Here is a 20,789-nt window from a genome sequence, read left to right as displayed (position 1 = left end):
TAGTGGAATAATGACATCTGATGAGTGAAGCTCACCTGAATGGCAACCTGGCAGGAAAGAAAAGCTCCCTAAGATATTTTTACAGGCCTCACACAGCTGCCAGCTATAAGCCGATATTCAGTGTCATTAACCAAGCTCATAGGTGGTACAGGGCCTTGTCCTAGACACCATAAGAAATATAAAGCAAGCAAGAGAACCACTTCTTTGAAAAGCTGAACCCCTAATGACCAGAATAAATATCTAGAAACACACAAAGACTCTATGAACAAAAACAGATCAATTCTATAATAATCAACAACAGATTGGAAGTTGGGGACTTGACCCAATCAGGTTGGTGTGTATGTAAAAAATGACACTTAATATACAGCACACCTGGCCAAACACAGCTATTCTAGGTTCAGGGCAGGAACATACAGGTACATTTTTGAGATAAGTCGTGGTCAAGGTCTGCAAGGCACAAGTAAGTACCAACCGAACCCCACCTGAGTTCCTGGCATTCTAGCTTCTGTAATACAGTGGGGACCTCACAGGACCTGCACTTCTCAGCGGGCTATGTGTAAGGGAAAGTGTGTGGGAGGAGGATTAAGAGTGGGTCTTCAGACCCAACTTATCCCATAGAAACGAAGTTTTCATTCAACAAAAGAAAACTTGATAAATGCCTATACTATGTAAAACACATTAACAAAATTATAAAGACAGTTTTAACAGAAAAAATCCTTTAACTTTTATGTTCAAATATAAATTAAATGAATAAAATCAAAATAGTTCATCTTCCACTGAAATTCATCTAGAAGGACTCATGCCCTTACCAGTCACTATGATCTAACTGACCAAAATAATCTGCCCTGAAATCATTATTTATTTTTGCAAAATAAAAATATACAGATGCAACAACTGCAGATACACCATCCAGTTAGGACAATTAGGAAACAATGAGTATTGATCCAGAGGCTGTGGCTCATGTATCTTACTGGGAATATATTTTATGGACAATCTACCTTCACTATTCTTTCTGCATCTTGCCAAAGGACCTACTTATGAAACTGAATGACAAATAGTGCTGATTAAACATAAGGAGTGATGACAGAGAGAGAGCAGGCCAGGCTTTATTTTAGGGTTGCTCAAGGCAAAATGTAATAAGGGAAATCTTTTCAAGTCAAGGAGGTGCCAGCCAGAATAAAGTATGGCTTTGGAGACTGGCTTCACCACCTAATAGTATTGTGACTCTAGGCAAAAATCTCAACCCAACTGACCTTCCCTTTCTTTACCTGTGAAACACTTCATATTCCCTTAAAGGTCGTCATGGGGAATAAACAAATGAAAGTGCTGAGTATAGCAACTGACACAAAGATGAACCAAAGAGTATGTCCATAAAGACACGGAATAGCTTTCTTAAGCACAGAGTGGAACTTCCAAAAGCTGAGAGTCCTTTGGCCTCTGTTCTAGGATGAACTTAAAATTGTGCCAAACTCATTAAATCCAGATGAGTGGCAAGTAATAAATGAAATTTAGGCACCTAAATAACTCAGACACAAAAAGAGCTTAAACACTATTTTCAGTTTTTCCTGTTATTTATCTAACTTAGAATTAAACTTAACTTACTGTCCAGCCCAGGGGATCCCGACTTGTCTGCATTTTAGAATCACCTGGAGAACACATGGAAAATATAGCCAGCTGCCAAAGGTTTTGCTTTAATGAGTTTGAGTTGATGGCTAGGCACCAGTTGTTAAATCATGTTCCCCAGGTGATTCTAATGAACAGCCAGTGCCTAGAACCACTAGTATAGCTAACCACACTTGGACTATTTCTAAAAAATTACACTCATATGTATTCAGAGCGGTGACTCAAAACAGGTTCAGCTGTCCGAAGAATCTTATTTCAGCCTACTCAAGTTTGTGGCCAGTATTACCAATGCACTCCTTTTTTTAAGAAAGAGAAAAAGCTTAAAAAACTACATATTTAGTCAGCAGAGTTTGAATGGAAGAAAATCCACAGATCAAAATTCAGCAATCTTTTTTAAGATTGAAAAAATGAGCCCTTTGGTTTGGATAAAAATGAGCCATGCCACATAGATTTCCCATGCAATCATGTACGAGGGAAAAGTATTTTTTTAAGGCCTTTTCTCTTGCATTTATTCTCTCCCCCCACCTTTTTTTTTTTAAGCTATAAAAAGCAAAGACAACCATCTGAAAGACAAACCTGAGGCATTTCTCCTGATTACGTGGTTTTCCAGTTCAATGGAATGTGATACAGTCCTCTTTCAAAGAGAGTCACCGTGATTGGAGCACTGGTAGTGGATCAGTTCGCATGGACCCTATTCTAACACTCATTTACCTTACCGAGTGACCCTGAGCAAGTCATTTAACTGGCCTCCAGGCAAAGCAAATACACCCTCTGTAACATGCAATCAGTACACCCTACCAGGTTCCGGGAACCGTATCATTTTTCATGAGCCACTTACCAGTGTGCTGCCATCGGTCCAACGGAAGTCATGTTCAAACATCTTGTCATTGAGGCCTATCCACTGATAATCATGCCCCACACCTAGGAGAAGGGAAATAACAGATATTTTTTACTACCTTTCCCATATATGGATGAAATGTAGCAAAGAAAATTATTTTCAGAGTGAATCATGCATCCTCTTTTCTGGCTGGATTTTTGTTTAGTTGCTCATAAAAATCTCTCATAGACTAACTATCTTTTGTTCTTCTGCCCAATGTGCTTTAAACTAAAAAACTAATTCACAAAGACTGAGAAACAGTAAAATATCAGACATAAGAAAACAATTTCTCTTGCAGTTTACTATAATTAATATTTTTCCATCCTTACTCATGATAAAAACTTTCTTATGTTATTATTATTAAGCTATGCCATTGGCAAAAATTCAGTGACCCAATAAAATGTCACAGATCATTCCCATGCTAGTCTGGCTTTGGAAACCACATGTTTCTTCTCAAAGCACTTTAAACAGTGAACACCTAGATGAGACAGTTCTACCAAATTATCTTCAAAAATAATTACTTTCATCATGAGATGAGTCGCTGGCAAGAATATCATGCAAAAAGTCACAATGAGCCTCCATACAGATTGCAAATTAATACTCAGACTTCTAAAAGACGGCAGGCACTATGGGAACATATTTAATAGAGCATCAAACAATACTTGATAAGCAAAAAACTTGTAGATATCCACTACATAAAAGCTAGCCGCCTTCCTCTTTGCTCTAGTTGAAGGAGTCCTTCAACAGCTCTGGTAGTAAGTTTCACGGGCTTCCAGTCTCCATTTTTTTCATGTTCTTAATAGAAAGCCCACTTTCTATGACCTAAAACCATTAGCAGCTTGGATGAGAACCAGTTTTGTGCAGTGGGTAGGATTAGGGTGCTGCCAACAATTACAATTTTAATTAGATAAAAATAACTGAAATAAAAATAAGTAATAATGAAAATACAAATAATGAAAGCAATTTTCTCTTTAAGGCCAGACAACATATGCACATCTTGGAACTAGAACTACAAAGGCAGCCATGAGAAGAATGAGATGGAAGGAACCACAAGAAGGGGCCATTTCCGGAAGACAGAGAATGACCAAGTGGCAGGGTCACGGAACTCAAGCTATCGCATGCCGTCTCACCCAGGACTGCTGGCAGACCAGGAAATGCCTTCCTCTGTTACAGCTGAGTGTTTCTCAAAGTGGGGGGTCTCACGTGGGGGGGGGGGTGACTTTATGTAGTTGAGAGATTTGAGAAATTGAACCACAATGGAGAAGGCTACATCTATAGAATGGGATACGGAGAACACTAAGAAGATGGGGAGTCCCAGCGAAGCTTCAGGAAGCCTGCGTGTGTTTGGTACGTACGGTTCACAAACATCTGTTCCTCGTGAGACAGGATGCTTGTGAGATGCGCGCCCTGCAGACGGCATTCCCGTTCAGCTGCGTCCCACGTGCGGCGATGGGCGAAGTATTTGTAGCACTGGCCTTGGAATTTGTGCCAGCCGTAGTCACACGTCTCTGTGTCTGGAAGAGACAAGGCAGGGGCTCCTTAATCTCACCCACGTCACTCACTCTGGCCTCATGGATCTAAGCGTGAGGAAGAAGGCCTAAGCTGGCATCAACGCAATGGCCCTGAAGTTATGTATTAATGCAATTTGGTGGCGATGACAAAGGATGACAAAGACAGCTGACTCCTGCCGAGTGAGTGGCTCTACGTCTCTGGACCAAAAAGGCAAGGAGCTAACTGCAGTTTCCTTGAGTAGAGCCAGTTTCAGCAGGAAAGCAAATGCAGAGAGGGGCCAGACCAAACTTCTCAGGCCCAGTGTCTACTGACTCCCTGGTGAAGGACCCAGGGCGAAGTCCTCACCAACACAACTTTTCTGAAGAGAATCATTCAAGTGATAAGATAAGAATTCCAGCTAATAGGATTATGAATGCTCTATTTGAATAAGGACTTCAAAGGCTCTGTGAGTAGTTCCTCTACTACTTCCCAGAGAGAGAGCTGGGTGGCCACAGGCTCTTGTCAAGATTTACAAAGAGAGCCAAAGAATCCTTCACCGGTAGTCAGCATCTGGGATGTCGCTGGGACTGCGGGCCTCCTTCCCCCAAAGGAGAGGAAGGAGAGGGGACTCCCCGCGCAAAGGCACCAGTATGTGAAGTTTTTTAAGAATGAAACAACCTCAGTTCTTGAGCGGCATGCCCCACGCTCCACTAGGCCGAGCACACACATGTCTGTGTTTTTGTATGTACGTGTGTATTTTCTCTCCTGTAATGAGCACACTATAACCACTATCCCAGTGGGGGATGAGAGCATTTTTTAAATCCTCCTAAATTTTACACTGTCAGGAAGTTTCAGCTGTACTATTTAGATTCTAGGTTGTCTGCTTTCAAATATTTTCACAGGACTCTCTGTGTCTCTCATGAATGAATGAATGAATGAATGAATGAATAAATAAATAAATAAATAAATAAATCTTTTAAAAAATAAAAAGGGTGACACCTGGGTGGCTCAGCAGTTGGGTGCCTGTCTTCAGCCCAGGGTGTGATCCTGGAGACCCGGGATCTAGTCCCACATCGGGCTCCCTGTAGGGAGCCTGCTTCTGCCTCTGCCTGTGTCTCTGCCTCTCTCTCTCTCTCTCTCTCTCTCTCATGAATAAACAAATTAAAAAATCTTTTAAAGTATATATATTTTCATAGGAAAGCAGCCTGGCTCATCGTCCCATATTCTTGCTAACAACCTTCCCACAGAGTCGTCCACGCACAGGTGGGGTCAACAGTATGTATTCAGTGATGATCAGTGGAAATGATTTTGACTATCACAAACACACCTCACAAAAGTACCGAGCTAGTTACATGCAAACACTGACAAAGCTGCAAAGTTTATAGAATTTTAGGCACCCAGAAAACTTTCCAAACTACCTGGTTGCTGAAGGACACAAAAACCTTCTAGATGAAATAAATGCTTGCTTCATACGTCAGACCTGGTGGCCAAACTGATAGCCACATCATCTCCTGACTCTCACACCATTCACTCTTCTTTCTATAATTGTGGGAAAGTATGAATTCGGAGAGATTTTCATGTTTTCCTGGCTCCAGGGATTTCAACCGTCGTCATACAACAGATGCAGCTTATCTCAGAGAGCAGGCTTTATTTCAGTTTAGTCTACTGGGCGTGTTGTTTAGTTACAGCCAGCTGACTAATTGGTTTAAAGACTGTGCACTGGAAGTTTTGACTTTTATTAAAGTGTTGGTGGAGACCACCAAATCCCATAGGAAAAGAACCAAGGCGCAGCTAGACGGTTTAGCATAAAAGTAGCATTCAGCCCCCAAGGATGAAGTGCAATCTGGCTACTTGGATGCAGTAATTATCCTTTTGCGATGTTCCTGTGGAAGAATTTTAGAGGTGAGGTAGGAGGGGTGGCAAGAAGAGCGATCTTCATATATCAGGGAGTTAGTTTATAGGGGAGGAGAATTGGAAAGATTTTCAGAAAACTCTTACTGCCAAAGTCAATCATGTGTTATTATGCTAGCATAGCTTGCCCTAACCATAGAGATTAATATTTATTTTAATACACGGCTTAAAATCCTAGAGGATCCCTAACATATTGAATAAGGCATTAGAAAAAAAATTCTTCTATGCACTCATATCTTCTGTTAACCCAATAGTTTTAGTTCGGTCGTCTTTCTTTGTGTTTTATCATTAAAACAGATGATCGTTAAGTACTTTTCTCTTAAACCAAAAAACTCCAAATGATCATAAACTTTAGATGCACGGCCACACCACTGCTACAGTGTTTTTCTCAGTCAAAAAGGGTGTGTATTGCTATCAGAACACAGGTCCCAAATGGGACTGCTTGTTTGTTTATTCATCTGTGCTACTGAAACCATAGATTTATGTTACTAATGGTTATCAATACATGTGCAAATCCCACTTAACTGTTTATTGAAAGAAAAAGCCAAATATGCACGTGAACTTACTTAACTTTTATTATTCATGAATTCACTAAATGCATAATGAAGGCCTAGATATCAAGCAGCATCTTCTAGGATGCTATTCTGATAGGAGTTATCAGAAGTCTGTTTTTCCAATCTCACCTAAAAATAATGTGACACACATTTCATTTATTAAAAGCAACACATTTGGATGATATTTTTGTAAAAATCATCTGACATATGGAAATACTTATGCTTGAAGACTACTACAGTGCATAGGTTACATTACAAAGACCCAGATTTAGTTTTGTGTGTGTGCTGGCTGCCTGTGTGTGTTGGCTGTGGTGAGGGATGGTATGACGCCTCCTGTTCATCACTACAGAAGCCAAAACTATCACTTTTAAACAACTTTACTATAAAAAAAATTTTTTTACTAAAAATGTATTCTCTTTATGTCATACAGGTAATGTTTTCAATATCTAGGACATACAGCTGTCAAACCCTAAGAAATTGTCAACACTTAGGCACTTCTTGCTGGCAAACTGCATCACTGACTTCGGTTTGGGGCAACCTGTGTGTACAGAATTGTCCCCATACTGTTCTAAGATCCCCTTCTAGGTTTCATATCAGTTATCATTCTACCCAAATAGGTCCCTTACTCCAGAGCTGCTGGGAGTTGGGAAGTTACTAATGCAGAGAAGAAAAGGTCAGCTGAAGAAACAACACAGTCATCACTGAAATTTGGATAGAAAACTGTTTAGACAACAATGCTGCTGGTAATGAAAAAAACATTTGTTCTTAGGCAACCTGAAAAGAGGGGAAAAAAATCTTTCAGGGTCCTGGCAATAAATCACAGAAGCACAGCTGCATCGGGTAAACAGCCTGGGATAGCTGTTTCTTAGCAAATAATGTGGATGAAAGTACACTTGCTTTAAGACAAAATAGAATGTACCTGAAAACTCAGTGGTACCATGAATGAGAGGGGAAAAAAGGAAAACCGTTTTTTTGTTTTTTAAGATGTTATTTCTTTATTCATGAGAGACACAGAGAGAGAGGCAGAGACACAGGCAGAGGGAGAAGCAGGCTCCCTGCAGGATCCCAGGACTCCAGGATCACACCCTGAGCCAAAGGCAGACACTCAACCACTGAGCCACCCAAGTGCCCAAAAGCAAAACCTTTTTAATTTACACATAAGTAAAATGCTTATCTGTGAGAGTTACTTAAAAAGTGTGTTATTAAGATATTTAGAAAAACGTGGGCTTTATAAGGCAGCCTAGGTTCATTTTTCCCACTCTCCAATTTACTAGCTGTGTGATCTTGAACATATCATTTTTCCTTTTGGAGCCTCAATTTCTGGCCCACTTACCACATAGAAACACTGTCAACTAAATGAAATGTTGTACCTGGGAACATTTGGTAAACTATGAGGCATTCAACAAATAGCATCTCTTTTTATTCCCTGCCAAGAATGATGCTGAGTCACCAAGACTGGGGACTTTATCTAGTTTGCTCCAAGTTCCACCTCCAGTACCCAGGATAGCGCTCAGAAGACAGTAGTAGGTGCTCAGTAAACATTTGTTGAATGAATGATTTTTTGAACTGCTCCTCGGACTTGGAACTTGGAAACCAGAATCACTTAAGCACACGTGACATTTCAAGTATCTCACCATTTCATTTCCTTCAACAAATTGCCTCTTTCTTACTGTTTTCCTTAAGAAGAAGATCTTGCCCGGTCAATTTTCATATTTACCTTTTAAATTCTAAACAGACTCATTCTACGCAACAGAGAGAAAGAAAAACCTACAAATGGAGCCATCACTCACCCTCTTTGATTGGCAATTCAATACATGCTGCTTTAGGTTTTGTTCTAATTGTGGTGATGTCTGGATTAACATTGTAAAGCAGAATGCGCAGCCAGAACAATGTGTCTGAGTGTCTAATACGTTTTCATTCTGTCTGGTGGAACGGGAGTTTGGCACTGGGCGCTTTTGTCAAAGCCAAACCACCACATGACTTTAAGTAAAGGAAATCGACATTTCAAAGCTGAGTATGCTGAATGTGCAATCTGTTTCTGATTGATGACTAGGAAATGTTACCATTAACCACCTAAAATACTCTCTCAGGTTGGCCATAAAATACAAATTACAGGGATCATGAGATTCAAGCAGTCATGAACACAGGCCTTTGTTTCATTCAGAAAAAGTAGATGCTTGTGTCATAGGAAAATTGCCTGTTGACCAGATGTACCATACCTTTTACATGACATTTGCTAAGCCAAAACTAATGTGTTCTAACAACTATAGCAGTGCACTTTCTAGAGATGACTGACTACGAGAAATGGGCCCATTGACTCTCAAATACTTGGGAGGCGAAAATAAAGGCAACTAGCATTGAACTTGATACTCCTTGTATCAAGGCGTACACTACACCTTGTATACTACAAGCCACCCAGGTGGATTAAGGTCAATGCCTAGTTTGTCTTCAGGAAGAATACTTACAACACGTTCCTTTTGTTGGCTAGATGTCCTTGAATTCTGCTCAGCGTGCCTGTGTGCAATTCTGTTTTATCAGCAGAACAGTAGTGATTAAGGCAATGCTATCTCTCAGGGGGCAGGGGCTATAGACACATAAGGAAACCAAACACACTTAGGTAACCTGTGAATATCCCCTGTAGGAACAAACATGCAGTATGGCCATGTTTGGATGTTTAAAGCCATCCAAATAATGATGACAAAAAGCTGTCTAAAATAACATTTGAAATGAAATCCGTACTGTTCATCCTACGGATGTTTCAACAGCTCTTACCTTGTTCACAAAGTGCACCAACGTAGCTCGGAAGGCAGAGGCACCTGAACGTATTAAAACCATCCACACACGTGGCTCCATTGCGACAGGGGTTAGAGTGACATTCATCAAAATCTGAAATCAAATCAGAAAAGGACACAAGAGTACTTTCAGAAAAGGTCAAAGGATCCTATTTAGTGTAAGGTTGCCAGATAAAGAACAGAACAACCAGTTATATATGAATTTCAGATTTTAAAAAATATTAATTTTTCACTACAACTATATCCCATGGTACATATAGGGTTAATTACACTAAAAAATAATTATTTTTTAAAATCTGAAATTCAAACTTAACTGACCTTCCTTGCACTGGATTTCCTAAATCTGGCTGCCCTAAGAAAATTCTGGAATTATTCAGAGGAGGGTCATTGTCTCCATTGCTTTTAGATGGTCACATGGGTTCTAACATGAACACGGACAAAGAATTCCCTGGTCTTCCCACCCTCAAAAGATCCCAGCTCATGTTCTGATTACCTCACCTGTGCAATACTGAAAATATGTCACTGGCCTGACTGCCTCTGGGCCTTTCCCTTTCCAGTACACCCTTCATTCTGCTGATTGTCATCTCTGTCAAACATGGTCATGACAATTTACTCTTTGGCTTCCAAACCTTCAATAGATCGCAACTGCCCAGGACAGAGATCTTCCAAGTGTAGTCCCTGGACCAGCAGCATCGGCATCACCTGAGAATGTCAGATGCATGTTCCTAGGCCCACCCCAGACCTACAGAATGAGGCCCCGTGGGGGATGGGAATAACATGTAGAAGTCTTGCACTTGATTTTGATACACCCTAAAGTCTCAAAATCACTCTACTAGAGGAGTAGGTAAACTTGTCGGTATACTGGATTCAGAACCTTCTCAGACCTATGCAGATCGAGGCTGCTTTCAAGGATTTTCTCCCAATATGCTTTTCTCCCCCAAACCCATTGATAGGCATACCTGAGTACTTGCAGTCGCCCAAATATGTCCTGCGATTTGTGGGGTCTGTGCTTTTGTTTGCTGTGCCTGAGTCTCCAACCACCAGCTATCAAAGCCCTCCCAACTTCAAGATCTATAGTAAATGCCACCTTTTGACCCAGACTTCCATGATCTCTGATGAAATTGATGCTCTATTCTCATAGCATTTTACAATTCCACTAAAAATTTAGTTTATGCTCATAATTTAGAAGAAAGTTAAAATATATAAATATATATAGTAAAATACATTTCCAAGAGGTATATAATGTATTGCTACCTAAAGAAATGACCTAGGTAATGATGATATTATATAGTAGTGATACCTAACGCTTTTATGATGCCAGCCTCTGTTCTAACCGCTTCACATATATTAACTCATTAAATTATTTTAAATGGGTTCAAATGTAAAACAGAATGGGGCCAAAGATATGCTTTTATACATATATATGTAAATATGATTTTTAAGATGTAATTACTCCTCAAATGTTATCTATTGCGCTCTCTCTATCCCTACTAATTAGCACACAGATAGAATTTACTAGCTCTATTGACCTGGTCTTTTCTTTTTTTTTTTAAAGATGAGCACTCTTTTAATATGAATGTTGAGGATTTTATCTCAGTATTTCTGTGCAATCTAAAGTGTTATCCATGGGTCTTCTTTCCTCAATCGTAGGAGAAAACCATTACGGTACCTCTAAAAGGAGCACCTGGCCAATGTATTCCCACCCTGTTTTCTCAGAGGATAGGTCTATCTACATTTAGCCAAATCTGAAGTGGGGTCTTTTTTTTTTTTTTTTTTTTTTAAGAAAAGGAAACCTAAATAAAAGTGAGAGTGAAGGGAACTGATTCAGTAAAAAAAAAAAAAAAAAAAAAAAAAAAAGATATTTCCAAAAAAAAGAGGACAGGACAACAACCTCAAAACTTCTTAAGGTGGGTTAGGCTGGCCTCTGGAGACAGCCAGAGAAGGATCTTGTCCATCCCACCTCAGAGGAACAAATGAGCTCACAACACAAAAACTGAACTCCCTCATTTTAAAAATACAACCTCTTAAAAAAAATTTGTATTTAAATTATTAATTTGTAGATGTTGGGAAAGAGAGCAAAATATTTCCCTGCTACTGATGCAACTTTACACTTGTAAAGCCTATCTGCAAAAACTATAAAAGACACAGTTTACCTCAGTAAGCTTCACTGAGTTTTGGGTATCTTAACAAAATTCAGTAAACACCTGTCCCCAGACTCTACTTAAATTACTTTATGATTTTAATGTCATTTAAGAAATAATTCATATACACATGGGTTTCTCTGAAATCCTTTGAGCATATGATTTCTGCCCCAGTACATCTTCTGGAAAAGCATTGCACTCTTTTAGACAAGAACATCTTACCAAGCTCACACTGGTCGCCACTGAATCCTGGCACACAGGTACATACGTAGGAAGTTTCAGTAGGATAACAGGTGCCTCCATTAAGGCACGGGTTCGTTTTACAACGATCGGGTCCTACCATGTGCAGGAAAGTAAGAAAGGCAATTAGGCTCATATCCAGGTTTCAATGTTTTTTAGCATAAATTGCCACTTATTGCTACCAAAATACAAGCTTTACCACAGCAATTTAGATACTACGCATAAAAATTAACATTAACTTTACTCTCTGGAGTGTTTCTTGGCATTATAACTAATTGCTACAAAATGCATCTATTCATTTCTGGGATTCAGTCATCATTATTTTTAAACAATATTTTGTACAGTATCTGGCAACTAATATATTCTACTGCAGATTTAGTTGGCATGATAATGGCAATTGATTTTAGTCAAAAATGATTACACATATGTGCACAGTGAATGGAAAATGTATTCTTTTAAACGAGGTTAGTTCATGTGAAATGGCTGGATACACAAAACATGCATTCTGTTTAGCAGTTTGGCTTGTTATCATCATTTGAATTATTATTGCCTTTTACCACTTAATGCTCAGAAACTTTTTCTTCGAAAGTGTGCACTGAAGTCTCTTCTGCTACATTAATATGCTTTTTCCAAAAACACGTTCCAAATGTACTCCTTTAAACTATACTTGAAGAAAAGCAACACACAAATTAAACTCTACTGTATAAAAACAAACCCAAAGACAAAAATCTCACCTAAAATGAAACCCCCAATTTTTTTGAAACCCCCAATCTTTATTACAATTTTCTTATTAAAACACAAATAAAATCGACACTCCCAGAAGATAAATGTAAAGGCCAGAGACACAAATTTCTGAGGAGAAACACTTTAAAATATGTTTCCTAGACGCAGATACTTTTACAATATTTCAAGCACATATATTAAGTCTGTAATACTGCTTAGATAACTGTATTTACGTGAGTCATTTATATTTACTGCTTGAGTACTTTTTCAGAATTGCCTATGCTTTTAAATGTTTAAAAGTCCAGATGAGAGTTGTGGAAGGTGTTACAAAATAATTGAAATAAATAGGCTACATATGGAACAAAAACCATATTTCCGAGAATCTTCAGCCCCAAAACCCTGAAATAATTACACATGAAAAAAAGATATCTACTTTTGAAACACGAACTTAAGGAATATTCGAATAAGCAGGCACTGCTCTAGAAGGTAACTGAGCCTTTCTACACAAGAGAGTCAAACTCAAACTTTATGAGTGTTAAGTAAATTCTGGACTAGGAGAAAGACTGGATAGAAAGTTCACATGTGTGGGTTCAACATTATAATCAGGTTAATTCAGATGCCTACACCTACTCTTCAGAAAGGACCCCAATTTTTTGAAGACTCTTTCTCCTATAGTTCTAAAAATATGTAAAATCTCCCTACCCATTTTAGCCTTCTGCCTTTGAATGTACACTGCTTATATGTCAAGGATGCCGTCAACAACACATCTACAGGCTGCCCTCAGTGCAAAACAGTGCTTGATAAAACTGTGATGTGCCACACGAATGTGAAGTGCTATTATTATTCCCACCACAGGCTCCAGACACCATGCTGAGAGTATGGGACAAGGACTTGGCAAGAAAGTGGATCTTTCTGTGAATCTAAAATAGTTTAGATTAGGAGAAAAGTTTTGTTTTGACGAATTTTGTTCTTCCCTAAACAGTTTGTATTACTCTCTGAAAGCTGAACCTGCGACAGAGAAACCAGGCAATCCAGAGTGAGCTGCTGTTTACCAAATTCGCCTAAAGTCACAATTTGCTTTGCAATGAAGACGCAAGCTCTCATTCTAGAGAAATAAATTGTGGTCTGGATTACTGGTACACATTTCTCATCCACCTGTCAAACCTAACTCTCTATGACTTACCAGTGATTTCTGTATTGTATTTTCACCAACCTGAAGTATTTTCAACTAAATTATAAAAGAATAAATATTGGCCAGATTACTAGGCTATCATTTACAGATTAAATATAGAGTGACAACAACAACAAAATCCATCAACCACCTCTGAGAAATTTTATTCATAAAATACTTCAAGTCATTTATAAAAGTTGCACTTTATGATTGATTATTTTACTTTATCTGAAGCACAACAAACAGAAGCATTAATGGCACAAAAGATAATGTTGAAACGATCGGGAGAATAATTCTAGGTATAGCCATGCTGTAAAACATATTCATTAATATAAAACATATTTTCAACAACACAGCCCTTGAAGTACGGATTTTTTTTTCTCTTTTTCTAAGTAGTGGCTAGGTGGTAATGGCTATTTGTGGATTTCCCTGACATTGCTATTTAATTAACATTACTAGAAAACACCATTAAAATAGACTTCTCCACATTATCAAGACAGATTAAAAGGAAAATAAGTCCTACAAAGTAAATATTCCAAGATTTCTGGTTTACAAATCATTAAATATCAATTATTCATTTTAATACTATATTAATTGGAAACCAGTAAAGAGCAATGAAAAGACCATGGCTTTGGAGGGGAGCTGATCTGGGTTCAAATCCCACCAATGCTATGGTGTGTGTGGCTATGCAAGCCTGGGCATATTACAGAACTTCTCTAAAAATCCACATCCCACCCTTTTAAGTAGGGATAATAATATGGGGATGATGATAGTAAAAATACAGCAATTTTATGAAGATCGTATAAGAGAGTCTGTATGAACAAGTATCAAATTCGTGCTTTCTGTCCATTCAGTAAAAAAAAAACAAAAAAAACAAAAAAACAGAAATCCTCTTTTGACAGGCAGGGCGCAAATACATACCCACTCTGGCTAAGCACTGTGTTAGAAGCATTACGCAGACTATCTGGAACAAGGAAATTACATAAAAGTATGAACTGATAACTGATATTGCACAAACTATATGAATGTTTATTTGAATTATTTACTGTTCAAAAAGTTTTAAAGGCCTAACAGATTTTGATATTGCTGTAATAGCACCCATCATTGGGAGCTTTTTAAAAATTGGAGTGTTTTTTTTCCTGTTTTTAAAACAAGATGTATAATAAGGGGCATATGGCAAAGCAATATTTTACTAATGAGTAAAACCAAATTGAATTTTTACACTATTAACAATTTCACTTTTCCTATGTCGCAATTGTACGTTGTTTCTAAAACCCAGAAAAATACAAAGAATATCTATGAAGCCCAGAAATAATCTACACTTACTTTCTCTGCATCCAATTATGGACTCAATAATGTGGCCTGTGCTGTTGTCATGTGCATAATATAGAAATCTCCACTGATTTAATATCACAATAAAAACCACATGCATATATGTGTTAGGACCAAGGGACTGTTTCCAAGTTCGGAAACAGATTTATCAATGTTGTGACCTTACCTGGTAAATAGACTGCTGTGCCTTCCACTGACTCTTCATTAATGCCAATCAGGAAACCGGTTTCATTAGAAGTTTCCAGAAGGGAAAACGACGGTGTTGCGAGCTCAGTGTGTAACTCTGCAATGCTTACTGTGGCCTGATTATTGGAATCAAGAATTCTCGCTGATACTTGCTGGTCAGATGCTGCTACTGTGTAATCCTCCCCTCTGGTCAAGGCTGCTTGTGTTTCAGGGTTTATTTCCAGAGAGGAAGGAACGGTGGGCCTCTCAGAAGTCTGTGGGCTGGGCTGAGGCATGACATCTGCCTCAACTCCATAAACTGCAGAAGCAGAAGTAGAATGTGGCCACAGTGTAGCACCTTCTAACTTAATTTCACCTGCAGTTGTGACCACAGTTCCAGCCTCGGGTGTTCTAACATGGTTCTTCATTGTCTCTCCAGACAGTTGAATATTGGTTTGGGTTTGAGAATCTTGGAGAATCTCAGTTCCTTCTTCAGCAGTCGGCTTTGTGGGAGAAGCTTCTGTTGGTTCTAATAATTTAGGATTACTTTCATCTTCTGAAGGCTCTAATCCAGTGTCAGGAGATAAGGATGGAGGCTCGGTTATGTGAAAGGGCTCTTCGCTCGATGATGTGAAAGTCACTTCAGTGTCTGCAAGTTTTCCTGGAGACCCATGAGCTATGCCAGCATCTGTACCAGGCACAGCACCGGCGTGGGGGCCCTCTGCCTGTTCAGAGGCTCCGCTGCCTACATAGCCGGTGAGCGGAGATGATGGTGTTTGGAAGGACAACTTGGCAAAAGCTGAAGCTGCCGATGTTGTATCAGTGTCATCCGAGGGATTGGATCCTTCTATCACGTTAGGTGCCTCTGTCAAACTCTGAGCCATATGGTGGATAGTACCAATACTTACGTAGGGTGTAGGATCGATCAGTGCCTCCTCGGCTCCTGATGAGAATTCTGGCTGGAAAGAAGGAGCTACGTATTTCTTTTCTTCATACTCATCCCGTGGCTCCAAGTGGCCCAATGTTGATATAACTTCACTTTGGTCTGCAATAGCTTGACCGTCAGACAAAGTACTTGATTCGAAGGTGTCATCCAGGGCTTTTGCTTCGCTTTTTGGTTCCTCGGTCTCTGGAGTAACTGTGGCAGATGGACTAGGGATGGGCAGGGAGGTCACTGTGGGAAGCAAAATATCTAATTCTGTTTCTGTGCTGGGAACAGGGATCCTGGTTGTGAAGATAAAGCCCGTATGGTCTAAGCGGCTTCTGTCTTCCGAAGGCATCGATTCACTATGCGTTGTCTGAGTGTCATTAGCCAGAAGAGTGTCACCAGAGCCCTCGAAATTTTCTTCAGTTAACGAAAGGTTAACAGCTGCCTCATACTTCTCTTGAACTTGGGTGCTTTCTTCACTGCTGCCATGGGGTCCGGCTAGTACCTCTGGATCTATGTCCGTCTGCATCCCAAGGATGTCTACATATATAGGTTTAGTGTGATCGATATCTATGATAGTATTTTTATCTGATGTTAACTCAGGGAGATGTTCAAGGATGGTGCTCTCTGTAATTGTCAGTATTAAATCCTTGTCCTCTTTGTCCAGATCTATAATAATGTTTTCAGTGGTTTTTCTTCTGTTAGGCTTGACAGTGGAATCCTCAAACCCTCTGACATGGTCTTGGAAGCTATCTGCAGCCCCTTCTGTGGACCTCTCATATGACCTTGTGCTTGACAGTGTGCTAGTTGGAGCAGGGGAGCTTTCATTCTGCTCTACATGAAGAGGCAGCAACACTGAAACTGTTGGGAATCCATCAACAGTAACAGCTTTAGCACTTGGAACCTCGGGATGTTTTTCCAGGGATCTATCAGAAACAAATGTGGTGCTTCCTTGCCTGCTTGCCTGAGTAGTTCCAGAAGTGTGGACTAAATCAACCATATCCAGTTCCCCAGATCCCTCTCCAGAATGTTCATAAAGCAAGTCAGACGGTTTAGGTGCTGATGTAACAAATCCTTTGGCCATTTCAAGACCGTAAGTTCTAGCCAGAAAGCCGGAGGGAGGGGTCGCTGTTTCTTTTGTTTCTGCCGTTGGAGAATTCTCGTTAGAGACTGGTTCGGTCATCGGTTGTGGTCTACTAGTCTGGATTTCTTCTGCCCAACCGTGAGTCTCATGTTGAGGATGTTCAGCATCTGTGGAGAAAGTGAGAGGTGCCGTAGAAGGTCCTGCAGTTGTGGTGTCACTTACAATTTCTAGTAAGGTTGTGCTGGATGCTGTCTCACTATCTTCAGAGAGGCCGTCTGTTTTGGAGATGGGTGGTCCAACTTCGTGTGCTACATTTTCCATTCCCTCATAGTCTTCGGTTGTATTGCTTATGTGGCTGGTTTCTGAACTCTCCATTTGAGAAACCTGGGGATATAATGTGCTAATGATTTGTTCCATTTCAGTAAAATTCACTGGCACTGTAGTGGCCGAAACTTCTTCTCCTGATCCCAGTCCAGAGAACAAAAGATCAGTGTCTGCCTCTTTAATTATTGGCGTCACAACTTTGGGAAAATGTTTTATAGTTTCCTCCTTTTCGACTGGAGAATCTGTGACTACACTTTGAGCTGATACAGATTCAGTCACTGAGGTAGTAGCTAAGAAAAGATGGGATTTTTCAGTAACTTCAGGGAGAGCAGTATAGGGTCCCAAGCCTGTTGCATCTGGATCTGGAGTAGACACATCAGTGAAGGAAATGCCTTCCTTCTCCATTTCCTCACCAATACTGTCAGTTCTCTTCATTGATAGCGTAGGATAATCTGTGGTTCGGAGTCCAGTTTCAGTAAAGGTTTGTGAATCAAAATTTATTTGTTCTGGTGCAACAGAGCTTTGAGGGGATTCAAAAGAGTTTGGTTCTTCAATCTCTTCCTCTGATGCTGCCTCACTTTCAGTTCCCTGCTGTACAGGGTTGATTTCTTGCAGGGACCATAATTTGGCTGGCTCCATAGTCTGAGGAAAGGTCACTGAAACCGTGCCATCTACTCTCACTTCCCCTTCGGTTGTGGCTGCTTCAGTACCTTCAGCTTCTGCGGTTGGTAAAATGGTGGACCTTTTATTGGCATCATTAATAGCACCTTCTTCTCCCAATCCTTGGTCAATAAATGGGGAATCTGTACCAGAAGCATTTCCCATGGTACTGGGAAACACTTGGTCCACAGAAGTGCTTGCTGAGACCAACTCCTCACCTGAGCCCTCAGCCGAGGCTGTCAACTCTTCCCAAGGGAAGGCGGAAGTGCTGACGGAGGTGCTACTAGGTCCTTCCGGGTCAGCTCTGTGGTTGCTGTGATCTGAAGCAGGTACTACAGATGATGAAATCTGGGTATCTTTAGATGCTGCATCCCCAGAGCCTTCCATCATTACTGTTTTTTCTTCTGTAGGATAAGTTACCGTTGAGTACTCTCTAAAGTCACCACTGAAATCTTCTTCCAAGGGAAAATCTGTAGAAAAGCCCTTTATTTCTGGCCCATGATTTTGTTCTCCCGAGACTTCTGAAATCAAGTTTTCTTTTAATGTTTGGCTTGTAATGTCAGCAACCTCTCTGTCCATTACAGTACTCAAAACTAATCCTGTCGGCTCAAAAGAGAATATAGTTTCCACATGGGGAGATAAAGTGCCAGCTGCTTCCTTTTCGGTTGGAATTCCAGACTCTAAGTTTAATGAAAATGAAGCAACAGTGGCTGTTTCTGGGTCAGCAGCAGCTTCTCCAGAGCCTGGCTCCAGAGAGAAAGAGATAGGCCTACCCGGAAGAGTGGACAGCCCTTCCTGAAACCCAGGTTGACTGCTACTGCTGGGCTTAGCAGTCTGTGCCCCTAGATGGTCTAAAACACTTGTTTCCGTGGAGACAAGAGCAGAACTTGTCATTGCCTTTTCAGGCTGTGTGGGTTTTGTGGAGGACATAAGACTGTTCCTGGTAGCAGAGGCTGAATGGCTAGATGTCACTTCACTCGAGCTTTCTAAATCAGAGGGTAAAATCAATTGATCTGATCTCTGTGTGGATACATGTACCTGCACTGTAGAAGCTGTACCTGTGGTGCCCTCTTCCTCCTCCTCTTTCCTTCTCTTTCCCTCAAGAGGTGGCCCGAAGACCCACTCAGGTGTGTCTGTTTCCCCTACAAATTTCGTAGGTGCTACTTCTGTGGAAGGTTGTTGAGAACTGGAATGAAAGGTGGTTGCAGGAATATCAGAAAGACTCTCTGTGATCATGGTCTTGCTAGTGGCTAAAGTAACCAGCGTATCTGTAATATTTCTCTGTGATAAATCAGTTGCCACAGTGAACATTGTATTTGTATCTTCTTCTGTTTCCCCAGAGCCTTCTGGGAATGGAATTGAAGAACTCCCCGAGAGCTCTACATTTTCTTGAGGGGCTATTTCTACCCAGCTTTCTACAGTGGACAATGGGCCATGAGGGAGGACATTTCGTGTGAAGGTGACTGATACCTCCTCTGAAACATTTGCCGACACAGAACTTGGGACTACATTTGGAGCAGGCGTGACCGAAGTACTTTTTTCTGCCTTTTCACCAAATGTCACCTCAGTAGCCTTTGAAGAGATCATTTTTTGAGACTCCTGATCAGTAGCAGCATCTCCTGAGGACTCTTCAGAAAAGAGAGGTACATGTTCTATAGGTTCATGGACCAGATTATCAAGCTCAAGGCCTCTCTCTGGGGCTGACTCTGGCCCGTCTGTGGCTTCTCCTTCATGGAATGGGACTGTGGGGAAAACATCAGGCTCACCACCTGAAAAGTGTTCTGGCGTTTCAGGGTAAGTCTCAGGCCTCCAGGTCAGTTCAAGCGACTCAGTCGTTTCTTTTGATTCATTAGGCTGCACGGCAGTAGACAATCCATTCTCGGCTACCACAAATGGATGCGTTTCACTTTCACTGCTGTGTGAAAAATTTTGAGAAGGTGCCACACTCTCAAACTGGCCACGCCTTGCCTCTGCTGCTTCTGGGTCCTTGGGCACGGTGGTGACTAGCTGTTTCCCATTAATGTACTGCACTGATGGGGTGGTCGTTACGTCGGTGGCGTTGGTACACTCTTCGTCTTCCTCTTCATCCTCTTCACTGTGGTACAGTGTTATTTCAATTAACTCAGGTAAACTTAGAACGTGCTCTGGATCTGTTTCTTCACTACAAGGTTCATCTTCTTTAGACTCTGAATCTATTGGATGACCAATTACACTCAAATCACTCATTCGACCTGAAAGAAACAAAGAGTTTTCACAATACTTGAATAGAAGATTTGGCAGTGTTGAACAGAAGAAATCGATAGCAAGCCTGGCTGATCACACTCACACACACAGAGGATTCAAATCTTTTCACATAAAGTACAATCACCCTTCAACACATGGTTCTCAGTCTCCAAGTCTGTGGATTCACATGAACAATAGGGGAAGTAAATCCAATACGAGGTCATAGAAACACGTTATGGAAGGAAACTCCTCAACATGTTTAACAAAGCTACAGCCTTCAAATGAAACAAGGAGTCACATATGCATATTATAATCGTGAAATGTGGGAATTTGAATGTGTGTGAACTGAAAAAAAGAAAAAGAAAAATTAAGACCATCTCACCAGATCATACAGAAAAGCTGAGTGACTGTCGGTTTAGGTAAGGGGAGGCTGAGACGCCCTCTAGTCAACAAGGAAACGAGAAGAGATTTCTTCTCTTGCCATAATCTATCTTGAGAAGTTCAAGAGAGGCTTCTTTATGGTCCTTCCACAGGGCAACAGCAGCCCCTC

General features: G+C 40.5%; 1 protein-coding gene across 2 annotated transcripts in view; it reads right to left on the bottom strand.

The window, feature by feature from the left end:
• Positions 1-20,789, bottom strand: part of VCAN (versican) — a 109,853-nt gene that overhangs the window by 23,219 nt on the left and 65,845 nt on the right. For both annotated transcript variants that reach the window (XM_055342204.1, XM_055342205.1), the window contains 5 exons: positions 15,022-20,247; positions 11,612-11,725; positions 9,229-9,342; positions 3,856-4,014; positions 2,462-2,544 (listed from right to left, as the gene is read on the bottom strand). In XM_055342204.1, coding sequence (XP_055198179.1) covers positions 2,462-2,544; positions 3,856-4,014; positions 9,229-9,342; positions 11,612-11,725; positions 15,022-20,247 — 5,696 coding nt within the window. The remainder of the gene's footprint in view (positions 1-2,461; positions 2,545-3,855; positions 4,015-9,228; positions 9,343-11,611; positions 11,726-15,021; positions 20,248-20,789) is intronic.

The sequence above is a fragment of the Nyctereutes procyonoides genome, unplaced genomic scaffold, assembly GCF_905146905.1.
Source record: "Nyctereutes procyonoides isolate TBG_1078 unplaced genomic scaffold, NYPRO_anot_genome, whole genome shotgun sequence".
Taxonomy (NCBI): Eukaryota; Metazoa; Chordata; class Mammalia; order Carnivora; family Canidae; genus Nyctereutes; species Nyctereutes procyonoides.
The sequence above is the reverse complement of the archived record's forward strand: the minus strand, read 5'-3'. Positions and strand labels throughout refer to the sequence as shown.